This window comes from Zingiber officinale, chromosome 2B (genome assembly GCF_018446385.1).
Source record: "Zingiber officinale cultivar Zhangliang chromosome 2B, Zo_v1.1, whole genome shotgun sequence".
NCBI lineage: Eukaryota > Viridiplantae > Streptophyta > Magnoliopsida > Zingiberales > Zingiberaceae > Zingiber > Zingiber officinale.
The window spans coordinates 142325388-142338321 of record NC_055989.1 but is presented as its reverse complement, the minus strand read 5'-3'; the positions used below and the strand labels follow the sequence as shown (position 1 = coordinate 142338321).

The window sequence follows — 12934 nt, the reverse complement described above, 5'->3', positions numbered from 1 at the left end:
GTTATCAAATTAGGCATTCTACTCTATAAATTTCTGAGAATCACACACTCAATTTCGATTTTACCAAATACCCCTATCGGAAAAACTAGAGGTTTATGACAAAATCACAGCTAGGAAACTTAGGTTGCTAAAATCATGGTAAGGTAGCCGAGTTAATCATAAAATTGAGTTCAATAAAGGTCTAAATCAGAAAATTTTCAAACTTATTTACTTATGAATTTATTCAAACTTATTTATTAAAAATTTTATTGAGGTTAACTATTCATTAGTAGTCAAAGATAAAATAGTTACTTCCACGGTCCCTTCAACAATTCATGAGGGGCTTCGTCTAGTAATAATAATATATATAGGTTAAAACATCCAATAAAACATTTCGTACATGTTAAAAATTAAACAAAGGTATATTGACAATAATACTCATTCATGAACCAACTACGTTAATTGGGTTTTATTATCAATATTGTTATTCTTATAATTTATTTTAAAATTTTACCTATTCATGGAATTTTAAAAGAATATAAAAAATCTATAAAATTATATATATATATATATATATATATATATTATTTTTAGTAATTAAATTTTGTATAAATTAATAAATAAGAATATTTGTGAACGTTGAAAAATCAAAGTCAGTAGTGTTCAAATTTATTTATTTTATATATTCTCTTTATAATTGAACAAACCTAGATGAATTTTATAAATCAATCACCAAACTTATTCAATATTTGATTCATTTAGTCCTGCGAAACCGTCCTCATCATATTTAGGGTTTGGGGGGTTAGCAATAGGGTAATTTGGGAAATCAGTGTAATTTACACAGTTTGATAATTAATTTGAATATCGAATAAAGTGAGGTTCATTAAATTGCTGAATCCCTTTAGAACTAAAAGCTTGGAAATATTAACTACATGACCCATTGTTAGAAAATTAACATTAATTCCATTTATATAAAAGAACAGTGGTCCCTCGATTACTTGGAAGAGTCCAAAGCAACTACGACAACCCCAAAGAAAGAGCAAGAGACAAGGCCACACAATTCTCCACCGCCACAAGAACAGGGCACGGAGGAGGAAGAGGCCAATGGAGGCGGCGCCGCTTTTGGATCGCCCAGGCGGCGATCGGGACGAGGAGGATCAGGAGATCGCCGGACTGGCGAAGAGGAGTTGGATTGAGTCGAAGAAGCTGTGGCAGATCGTCGGACCGGCCATCTTCGGGAGGGTCGCCCTTTACAGCATGAACGTCATCACGCAGGCCTTCGCCGGCCACCTCGGCGACCTCGAGCTCGCCTCCATCACCATTGCCAGCACCGTCATCGTCGGCTTTAGCTTCGGTCTGATGGTACGGCGGCCGGTAGCTTAATGCTTTTGTTTACCCTCTCTTCCATCAGGTTTGTAAGCTTCGATCGTGCAGCTGGGCATGGCGAGCGCCATGGAGACGATGTGCGGCCAAGCCTACGGCGCGAGGAAGTTCCACATGCTCGGCATCTACCTGCAGCGGTCGTGGATAGTCCTTTTCCTCTGCGCCGTCCTCCTCCTTCCGATTTACTTGTTCGCCACGCAGGCGCTCCTCCTGACAGGGCAGCCGCCGGACCTGGCGGCGCAGGCCGGCGCGGTGTCCCTCTTGTTCATCCCCACCCACTTCTGCTTCGTCTTCCTCTTGCCGCTCACTCGGTTCCTCCAGTGCCAGCTCAAGAACAACGTCAACGCCGCCTTCTCCTTCACCGCGCTCCTCGTCCATGTCTTCATCACCTGGCTCTTCGTCGCCAGGCTCAAGTTCGGCCTCGTCGGTACCGCGCTCACGCTCAGTTTCTCGTGGTGGGCCGCCGCCGCCATGCTGTTCGCCTACGTCGTCGGAGGCGGCTGCCCGGACACCTGGAAGGGCTTCTCTCTCGAGGCCTTCGTCGGCCTCTGGGACTTCACGAAGCTCTCCGCCGCCTCCGGCGTCATGCTCTGGTCTGTTCGCTCTGTTTCCGGCGATCCGCATACAACTGATTAACCAACAAATCTTTCCTCTCCGACGCTAACTCTACTCCGATTGCTGCATGCAGCTTGGAGAATTGGTACTACAGAATCTTGGTCTTATTGACGGGGAATCTCAAGAACGCCAAGATCGCCGTCGACGCAATCTCGATTTGGTAAAACATTACGATTCTTTATCACAACCAGTTCATCATCTGCGGCGCAAACACACATCGATAATAATAATAATCCAGCGTGATTCGTGCAGCATGAACATAAATGGCTGGGAGATGATGATTCCTCTGGGATTTTTTGCCGGGACTGGGTATATTCAAAATTCAAATCTCTTCTTCACGCTTACCCAAATTTTTCAAGTCGTCGGAACGTCTGTTTCTTCATTGATTGTTGTGCGCCCCCAATTGGGCCATTCTTAGACCCAACTCAATCATCAGTCGCATGATCGTCTAATTGCCACATTTATAGAGTTAAATAATATTGTCTTTTGTTTACGGCAGAGTGCGAGTGGCCAATGAGCTTGGGGCGGGCAATGGTAGAGGTGCAAAGTTCGCGACCATTGTATCGGTTACGACCTCGTCGGTGATCGGTCTCTTCTTCTGGGTCCTCATCATGTCCCTCCACGACAAATTCGCCCTCATCTTCACCTCCAGCCCGATCGTGATCGAAGCTGTGGACAAGCTCTCTGTGATATTGGCAGCCACCATTTTGCTCAACAGCATCCAACCGGTTCTCTCAGGTTAAATTCTATTTTATGTTAGAAAATTTTTAAAAAAAATAACACTTTGGATAAAGAGAAATAATTTGAGAAGAAATAAATGTGCAGGAGTAGCCGTTGGATCAGGGTGGCAGGCGACGGTGGCATATGTCAATATTGGCAGCTACTATTTAATTGGAGTTCCCCTTGGAGTATTCATGGGCTGGATCTTCAATCTCGGAGTTCTGGTATATTTTTTATTTTTTCAGAAAACAAATAATAATAATAATAATAATATCTAATTGTTAAAAAAAATGGCAGGGTATTTGGGGTGGAATGGTCGGTGGAACAGCAGTCCAGACATTAATTCTGGCTTTCATTACCATCAGATGTGACTGGGAAAAAGAGGTAAAACTCATTTTTCATTTTTTTATTTATTACAGTAAAATAAAAAAGTGTCTATTCTATTGAAATTATCGAAGCAACTTTTCTTTTTCGTTTATTATCAAGATGACATACCCTCTCATATTTTACTTTCTAAAATTATTTTTATTTTTAATATTATTATAACTGCTAAAGTTCATAACTATAACTACAAGCCGCTATAATTTCATAGCTATTATATAATTATAATAATTATGATTTCCTAACTAATAGTTATAATCTCAAAGTTACTATAATATAATGCTTACTAATATTAATCAGAAATAAATTGTCTAAATTATAGTATAACTACTATAATATCATGTTTACTGTGTTGATTAATATTGATCGTTGACTAGAGATAAAACGTCTATATTATAAAAGTTATGAACTATAATTACTAGTATTATTCGTGTTTATCAAACCTTTAAATATTATTGGTGTGGTGGATATTAAGAGCATCCACATATATGTACCCATGGAGTTAAGACTCCTGCTTAGTTGTTTGTAAAAGTTTAGTAGATTAAACCTGCCTAAGTCAGATTCAGGCTCAGGCCAAAATGAGCATGGGTAGGTCAAGTTCACTTAGTCAGTGAAGCAATAGGAGGTTCAAACCTAGGTGAATTAGATCAATCACCAGCCAAAGTTAAGCTTACTTAAGAACTAACTCTAGCTCAGTTGTCTCACTCGGAAATCACAACCCGGGCTAACCTGCCATACCTCTACAAGTCTGGTACTCCACGCAGACCCTTTGAGGTCTAATACTCCACACCGATCTCTATAGATCTGGTACTCCATGTTGATCTCTACGAGTTTGGTATACTATGCAGATCTCTACACGTCTAATACTCCAAGCTAGATCTCCATAGCTCTAGCTCTGTTGTTCCATGCTAGAACTCCACGCTCTACTGCTACACGCCAGACCTCCACAGCTTTGTTGCTCTCCTACTCCCTCTAATCGTGGAGAACGAGGGTGCCAGGATAAGCAGAGAACGTGGGACGACTAGGGGATGAGGATAAAGCACGTGGCTCCGCATGGCTACCCCACGATCAAAATTAAAGGTGGGGTTTGTGCCTCCCCCTAGGGGTAGTATAATTGGGAGGCTGCTCTCGTGAGCGCATATATGCACACACATAAGCCAACCAACTTCTTCTACTTTCCAACTGCTTAGCCACTTGATTAACTTGAACATCAAAATGGCTATGTCGAGGCCTCCCTTGGCACCATTCTAACCTTTTATGTTGAGCTAATTTGCAGTGAAAACCTTGAAGTAATGCTAACACCTCTCGTTTTACTTAATCTTCATCTCTTGAGATGACTAATCTAAGGGTCTAGTTCTCACAATCGCATCCATTATGAAGTCCATCCTTCTGGGAAACTTTCTAGAGGCAAAAAGTCTCATACAAACTCGAAACAAGAATACAACAAGAAAAAGGAAGTAAATACACAACATAATGAAAACCTTTCTTGCTTAATCTCTTGTTGTTCAGAAATACCTCTTATTGACTTGGAAATACAGCAACACTTCGCCTTAGAATCTCTAAGAACCGGCATGAACAACTCTTCATAGAACCCCCTTTTCTAGGATTTCTCTAGGATTGGAAAATGTCTCCTAATCGATTAGGCTTTCCCCTAGTCGACTGTCATGTTATCTAACCGTTCAAAACCTATAGAATGACTCTTTTCACCCATCTAATTGATTGATGAACCATACCAATCAATTTGGCTGCTTCTAATCGATTAGAAGTTTTCTGTTCTCACAAAAATACTACCTAATTGTTTGCCCTAATCGATTGGAGTTTGCCTTAATCAATTGCCCCAATTGATTCAAGGCTTTCTGTTCGCAAAATAAACATAGCCTAATCGATTGCCCAAAATCGATTGGCATTACCGGAATCGATTTCCCAATCAATTTCAGCACCTTCAATGCTCTCGTGATGACACCTCTAATCGATTAGCATGACCCAATCAATTCCTTACTTTCTGTGCTCTTGCGAAAAACTCTCAATCAATTAGGCAATCAACCTAATCGATTGGAGCATGTTCCAATCAATTAGACAGCGATTGGCCTTGGCTAAATTATTAAGTCATCGATTGCCCAACTCTAAACTTTGATCTTAAGTTTAGGGTTCCTTTGACCAATCCTAAAGTCATCCATAACTTGTTAGGACTTACCATTTCTTAGCATCTAGTCAACCTTGACTTGCCAGAGCTTCTTCACCAAGTGTCCGGTTAACCCTTGACCCACTTGGACGTTCCATCTCTTGCCAATTTTCCATTAGATTTTCAATCACCAAGTATCAGTTCAACCTTTGACCACTTGGACTTTTTCCTTTGCCTAGCCCCGCTAGGACTTCCGTTGCTTAGTTTCCAACTAGGTCTTCATGCCTAACTCCGCTAAGACTTCCACTACCTAGTTCCCAATTAGGTCTTCACTGCCTAGCCCCGCTAGGACTTTCATTATCTAGTTCACTATTATTTAACCTCTATTTAGGACTTCCACTGTCCAACTTCATTCACTAGAACTTTTCCGTTGCCTAATCTCCAGTTAAGACTTCTAGTGCCTAGCTTCACTCATTAGAACTTTTTTGTTGTCTAACCTTCAATTAGGACTTCCCATTAATTAACCTCTAATTAGGACTTCCCTAATAAGTATCCGATCTTCTCTTGACCTACTTGACTTTTCTCTCACATATTGTCAATTATCGAAACTCAAGCACGAGCCAACTCGAGTTTAATTAAATTGGTCAATCTTGACCCGAAGATAATTGCATCAATAATCTCTCCCTTTTTGATATTTGACAATATATTTAAGTTCAGCTAACTCATAGTAGACCAACTACCTTTTTCATCATATGTCAAATCATAAATGAGAGTTTTCTAACTTAAACCCTATATTTTTTCTTCCCCTTTGACATACATCAAAAAATTTCTCCCAAGATTCATCCTTTTATCATTCAAGTTTCACAATGAAGGTCTTATACACGTCCATTGTCTCCAATGCTCAACCTTAAGCATTCATCCATCATCATGCCTTCAACAAGAACCTCCCCCTCAAAGCATGCTCCAACTTCTATCATTGCACTAATAATAATTTAGAGTTCCTAAACCTTTAGGTAGTTCCAAAATTTGAAATTATGATGTTAAAAAATTCAATCTTGAATTTAAACCTTCTCCTTAACTCCAAATTAGTCTCCTTTAACCATTTTATTCTCATTTCATCCAGGAAATTACCCTTAAATGCTTACCTAAGGACTTTAGAGAGTTATGGATAATTAAATTGACTAAATGTGGCTTAATAAACTAAAATCAGACCATTTCAGCAAAAAATAGCTCTTCTGATTAATTGATTTTAGTTATCAATCAATGTATGACCTATGCTAATCGATTGGCTTGAGCTGCCAATCGATTATGTCTATACCAATCGATTAGGAACATTTCATAGTTGTTAGAATGTCTAATTTCTCTAGTTCAAGTTCATATCAAAATTCAGAACCTAAGCCAACTGGCAGTGGACTTGGATCTAGCCAATAAGATTTTGAAGGATCGTGTGGAGGAGTGGAAATCCCCCTTAGCTCCTACCTCGATCTAGAGGTGAACAGACTCCGTCAAGAGGTGCAAACCCAGGCAGAGCTATTATTACAGATGGAAATAGCCCTTGAGGAGGCTTGGTAGGTGATGGATAGTCAATAGGCAGCAAAAAGGAAACTCGAAATTTTGTTGCAAACAAGTGAAACTAAGCTCCAAGTGGAAACTGTAGTGAAGGTCAAAGAGGTATCCAATCTTGCGCAACTTACTACTGTGCTAGAGGAACTAAAGATTTCTCACACTTCATAATCAGTCGAAAAGCCAAAGAATTAGTAGCCAAGGATCTGCTGATATTAGACCAGCAAAGGAACTTGAACTCGTAGGAGATTCAGCTAGATTCACTACAAGTAGAGTTGGAGTCTACCAAATCTGAGTTGATGACTTCCAGGTTCGAGTTAGTGGTTTACAAGGCGGAAGAGAATGAGCATTTTGAGGCCAGATGAACAGCATACCTCCGATCTCGTGAGTTCAGTTTGCATCTTGGTCGACGTACCATAAATATGCTTTCATATAGAGCCGAAGAAGTGGTCAAGCAGTTCCACGAGGCAAGATATTTATCTATTAATCTGCCTGGCGGATTCTTAGATCGCCAACGAATTATAGATGAGCTTCCTGATGACCTCTTTCCCGAATTCGGGTGATAACAACCCTTGTACTATGATCCCTTGATGGGCAACAAACTTTAATCATGCAACATTTGCAATTGTTGTGGTGTCTCCTATTTTTTACCATTGTTGTACTTTCCATTGTCAGTTGAACATTCTATTCTTTGAGTGCAATATGCCATAGATGGCAAGCTTTTAGATGACATATGCTCGGCTTTATGTCAAGCGTCTAGTGAGAGACAAGTTCGAGCAATCGGAGATTTGGGATGAATGTTGAGCGAACGGCTATATGCGAGTGTCGGTCGGGAGAGTGCCCTGCAGATGTGAATTGGTACTGGGAGCAAATCCTAGGTGAATTGATGTTGGGAACTAGGCCTAATTATAATCTGTAGTTGTGGCGAGAATCAGGAACAATCGACCAAATAATCATTGGGCATGTGAGTCATGCACGCTTATAACGCACAGCTGTGGTAAAATTTGTGACTTAAGCGTATAAGCAAGCACGCTTGTAACTCGATCGAGCAGCTCGAGAGTCTAGAACTTAGGCATGTGAGCAATCACACTTATAACTCGACCGAGTTAATTGAGAGTCTGGGACTTAGGCGCATGAGCAAGAACGCTTATAACTCAGTCGAGCGGCTTGAGAGTCTAGGACTTAGGCGCGTGAGCAAGCACGCTTATAACTCAGCTGAATGACTCAAGAGTCTGGGATTTAGGCGCGTGAGCAAGCATGGTTATAACTCGGTTGGGCGGCTTGAGAGTCTGAAACTTAGGAGTGTGAGCAAGCACACTTATAACTCAACCAAACGGTATAAGAGTCTGAGATTTAGAAATGTAAGCAAGCACGCTTATAACTTGGTCGAACAACACGAGAGTATGAGATTTAGGCGCGTGAGCAAGCATGCTTATAACTCAACCGAGTGGATCAAGAGTCTGGAACATGGGCGAGAGAGCAAACTCACTTATAACTCGGCCAAGCAGCTTAAGAGTCTGGAACATGAGCACGAGAACAAGCTCGCTTATAATTCGGTTGAGCGGATCAAGAGTCTAGAATATGGAGGTGACAGCAAGCTTGCTTATAACTCGGCCAAGTAGCTCGAGATTCTCGAATATGAGCGTGAGAGCAAACTCGCTTATATCTTAGTTAAGCGACTCGAGAATCTGGAATATGGGTGCGAGAGCAAGCTCACTTTTAACTCGGCTGAACAGCCAAGCAGTTCGAGAGTCTGGAATTGGGCACGAGAGTAAGCTCACTTATAACTCAATCGAGTGACTCGAGAATCTATAATATGGGTGTGAGAGCAAGCTCGCTTTTAACTTGACTGGACAGTTTGAGAGTCTGGAACATGGGCGCGAGAGCAAGCTCGTTTATAACTCGACAAAACGGCTCAAGAGTTTAGAACTTGGGTGTGAGAGCAAGCTCATTTATAACTTGGCCGAGCAGCTCGAGAGTATGGAACATGGGCACAAGAGCAAGCTCGCTTATAATTCGACCAAGTGGCTCGAGAGTCTTGAACTTGGGCGCGAAAGCAAGCTCACTTATAACTCAGTCGAGTGGCCTGAGAGTCTAGAATATGAGCGCGAGAGCAAGCTTGTTTATAACTTAGCCAAGCGGCCCGAGAGTCTAAAACATGGGTGTTGAGTCCCAAAGGTCTGATCAACTCTAGGGCTAGCCAGCTGTATTCTAGGGTCATGCCCATGAAGTGGGGTGTTGAGCCTAAAAGGTCCAATCGACACTCAAGGCCGACCGGTTGTATGCTGGGGACTATGCCCATGAGGAGTGGGGAGCTGAGTGTTGAAGGTCTGACCGACTCTAGGGCCGACAAGTTGTATGTTAGGGGTCATACCCATGAGGAGTGGGAAGCTGAGTCCCGAAGATCTGACCGGCTCTGAGGCTGACCAACTGTATGTTAGGGGTCATAGCCATGAGAAATTGGGAGCTAAGTCCTAAAGGTCTGACCGGCTTTGGGACCTACCGGTTGTATGCTGGGGGTCATGCACAAGAGGAGTGGGCAGTTAAGTCCCAAATGTCCAATCGACTCTGGAACTAACTGGCTGTATGTTGGGGGGCATGCCCATAAGAAGTGGGGATCTGAGTCCCGAAGGGCTGATCATCTCTGGGGCTGACCGACTGTATTCTGAGGTCATGCCCATGAGGAGTGGGGAGTTGTATCTCGAAGGTTCAACCGGCTCTAGGGTCGACCGGCTGTATGTTGGGGGTCATGCTCATGAGGAGTGGGGAGCTAAGTTCCGAAGGTCCGACCAGCTCTGGGGTCGACCGGCTGGATGTTGGGGCCTGTGCCTATGAAAAGTGGGGAGCTAAGTTCTGAAGGTCCGACCGGCTCTAGGGCCGACTGATTGTATGCTAGGGATCGTACCCATGAAGAGTGGGCAACTAAGCCTCAAAGGTGAGTGGTATGTCCGGCTACGTATATCCTGACTATCGCCTCACCTTAACTTTGACTGCCACCTTACTTTAACTTTGACTGTCATATCATCTTGACTATTGACCCCACATTACCTTTGGGACCACTCACAACGTGTCGTATCAATGATATAAATATAAAATTAACACATGAGAAGATAAAAAAGAATACATATATGAATTAAAATATCATAACAAAATGATGATTATCAGGCACCCGCCTCAGTGCCCTTGTCTCCACTAATGTATCCCCTATCCAACACAAGACACCACCAACTCCGATTGAGACATCCCCATCCCCTATATTGACACTCGTTAAGAGGGCAATACTGCTGGAGCAATTCCATGAGTCTAGGATTAGATAGACTCCTCCTCGTAACTACAAAGGGAAAGCACCCTCCACCATTGAAGGAAGTACAAAAGGCACTACTTTCTTTAAAAATGTTTTAGAGGAAGAATTTTGCATCATTTTTAACTGTCACAAATTAGGGAATATACAGGTCCTCAAGACCACGTAGGTCACTTTGAGAACACCTCCTTGGTATATCGGTACTTGGATGATGTCAAATGTAAAGTCTTCCTTACAACTCTGTCAAGTATAGCCCAAAAATGGTTCAATCATCTTCCATTGTCCTCTATTCGTTCCTTTCAGGACTTCCTAAGCATTTTCCTACATCATGTCACCAACAACGTAAGATTTCATAAGACACTGCTCAACCTATTCTCTATGAAGCAAAAGAAGTAGAAGACTTTGAGGGATTATATCCAACGATTCAAACGAGATACCTTGGATGCCCCCTCTGCCATGATAGAGGTGCTAACTAGTGCCTTTTCTCAAGGGATAGTTGATGGAGACTTCTTCAAATCTCTTTTGAAGAGGCCTTCAACTGACTACGACAACCTCCTCGGACGAGATAAAAAATATATGCATTTGGAGGAAGCCCAGCACACCCAAAAGACTGAGGGTGCACCAATGCCCAGTGTCATTCGTCAGGAGAAGAAGTCTCTACCCCCTCCCCCACGTTACAAGACTCTTCCCGAGCTTCTCAACTACCCTCCACCCGAACAAATGAACGAGAAGAGAAAGTTATAGACGAACCCCCTTTTGCCCTCACCGATCAAAGGCATTTGATTCCTAAGAAGCTAGACCAGTTTTGTGTATACCACCTGTCGCGTATTCATCCCACCCATGAGTGTCATCAGTTCCCCTAGGGGTTTCCCTTTACATTCACTCCTCTAGGATTTTCCCTTTGCTCGGAGTTTACTCCTCCAAAACTTCTCATTACCTAAAGTTCATTCTTTTAGGATTTTACTCTTGCCAAGCATTCGATCATCCTTGGCCTGATTAGACTTTTCCTTTGCTAGTCATTCGATCAACCTTGACTTGACAAGAATGTCATTGTTAGGCATCCAGTCAATCTTGACTTAACTATATTTCTCACTTGACTAGGTCAATCTTGACTAGACTCCATTAAATATATTATCAAACAAACATCAAAATCATAAAGGCCGATTGCACTAATAGATGGTGCACGCCACCATTAATTAGTAGATACAACGCCCTAATTGGAAAAAAGATATGTGATCATTCATACCATTTGCATTTATGTCGTTTATAGTATCTCGTCTCGAGACCCAAGAAGACCAGGTGGAACTAGAACCTTTTGACACGTCAGCTCAACACAATCATATGACCAAGACTAACAGTCCAATAAGTCAGACTGGCGCCTCTTTCGACTAGATTCGACAAGGAGACTTGTGGTGTAGTAGATATTAACAGCCTCCATGTGTACTCGTAAAGTCAAGAGTCGTACTGAGCTGTTAGTCAAAGTCTAGTAGATCAAACATGTTTAAGTTAGATTAAAAGTCAGGCCAGAGTGAGCACAGGGTAGGTTGGATTCACTTAGATAGCCAGGAGGTTTAGACTTAGGTGGGTCAGATCAATCACTAGCCAAAGTTAGGCTTGCCTAAGAACTAACTCCGACTCGGTTGTCTCACTCGGAAAGCATGGGCCGAGTTGACCTGCCAGATCTCTACAAGTCTGGTACTCCATGTCGATCTCTACATGTCTGTTACTCCATACAAATCTCTACAGGTTTAATACTCCAAGTCAGATCTTCATAGATCTAGTATTCTATAGCTCTGCTACTCCACACTAGACCTCCATAGCTTTGCTGCTCCACAACGGACCTCCACGGCTCTACTTACCCCTCCAATGCGACCCACTTTCGACATCTCCGGAGGCGATTGCCCACTCCCTCTGATCATGGGGAACGAGGGTGTCGGGATAAGCGGAGAACGTGGGACAACTGGGGGATGAGGATAAAGTATGTGGTTCCACATGGCTACCCCACGATTGAAAGGTGGGGTTCGTGCCTCCCCTAGGGATAGTATAATAGAGAGTTCGTTCTTGTAGGCACAGGCAGACACACACATAAGCCATTCAACTTTTTAACCACTTGACTAACTTGAGCGTCAGAGTTGCTACATCGGAGCCTCCCTCGGCGTCATTCTAACATCTTCTATTAAGCTCTTGAGGTTGGTCAATTGACCCTCTCCTTCCCAATCGTGGCACACCCTCCCATGGCTCAGTCATCCTCGATTTATTGCCGAAACAACTACTATAATATAATATTGGTTAGTGCTAAACTGCTAATCATCAATGAAACACAACATAGTGTAGCAATTATAAATTATAAATTATAAATTATAGTTGTTATAACGTAGTTTATTTGTATTGATTAGGGTTGAAGTGTTTATTATAGTAGCTATAAATTTATAGTAGTTATAATAGTGAACAAATAAAGGATATTTCAGAAAGTAAAATGTACTAACACGGTTTGTCCTTTCGATAATAAAAAAATAAATAAAAAGGATATGTTTTTTATTTTTATCCTTGAAAAAAGAAAAAAATTATTTAGTTTTCTAAAATTTGTTTAATGTGCAGGCTCTAAGAGCAAGCTCAAGAATGGAGAAGTACAGCAGCAGCTCCAGTAAGCCATGAATTCAAATGTTGTGATCTCCCTAAAGTGGAAGAACTTAATGCCTTTCTAGTTATGGCATTTGATGAGATTTTAATGATTATAAATCATTAAGAAGTAGCTTGTCCAAATTTACATCTAAATATCGAAAAAACATTGACGACTATACCAAGAACATTCAAATGGTTTAGATGACTTCTCTTCGTCTCCCTCTCCCTTTCTTGTTGCTTGGAAAGAC

General features: G+C 41.9%; 1 protein-coding gene across 1 annotated transcript; it reads left to right on the top strand.

Annotated features, from left to right (window-relative positions):
• Positions 1–990: 990 nt before the first annotated feature.
• Positions 991–12879, top strand: LOC122047512 (protein DETOXIFICATION 27-like). The gene is made up of 8 exons (XM_042608862.1): positions 991–1341; positions 1414–1955; positions 2051–2137; positions 2230–2286; positions 2477–2715; positions 2803–2921; positions 2995–3081; positions 12663–12879. Exons 1-8 carry the CDS (start codon positions 1084–1086, stop codon positions 12717–12719), a joined length of 1446 nt encoding a protein of 481 aa, XP_042464796.1. The 5' UTR covers positions 991–1083; the 3' UTR covers positions 12720–12879.
• The last annotated feature ends 55 nt before the right edge of the window (positions 12880–12934 follow it).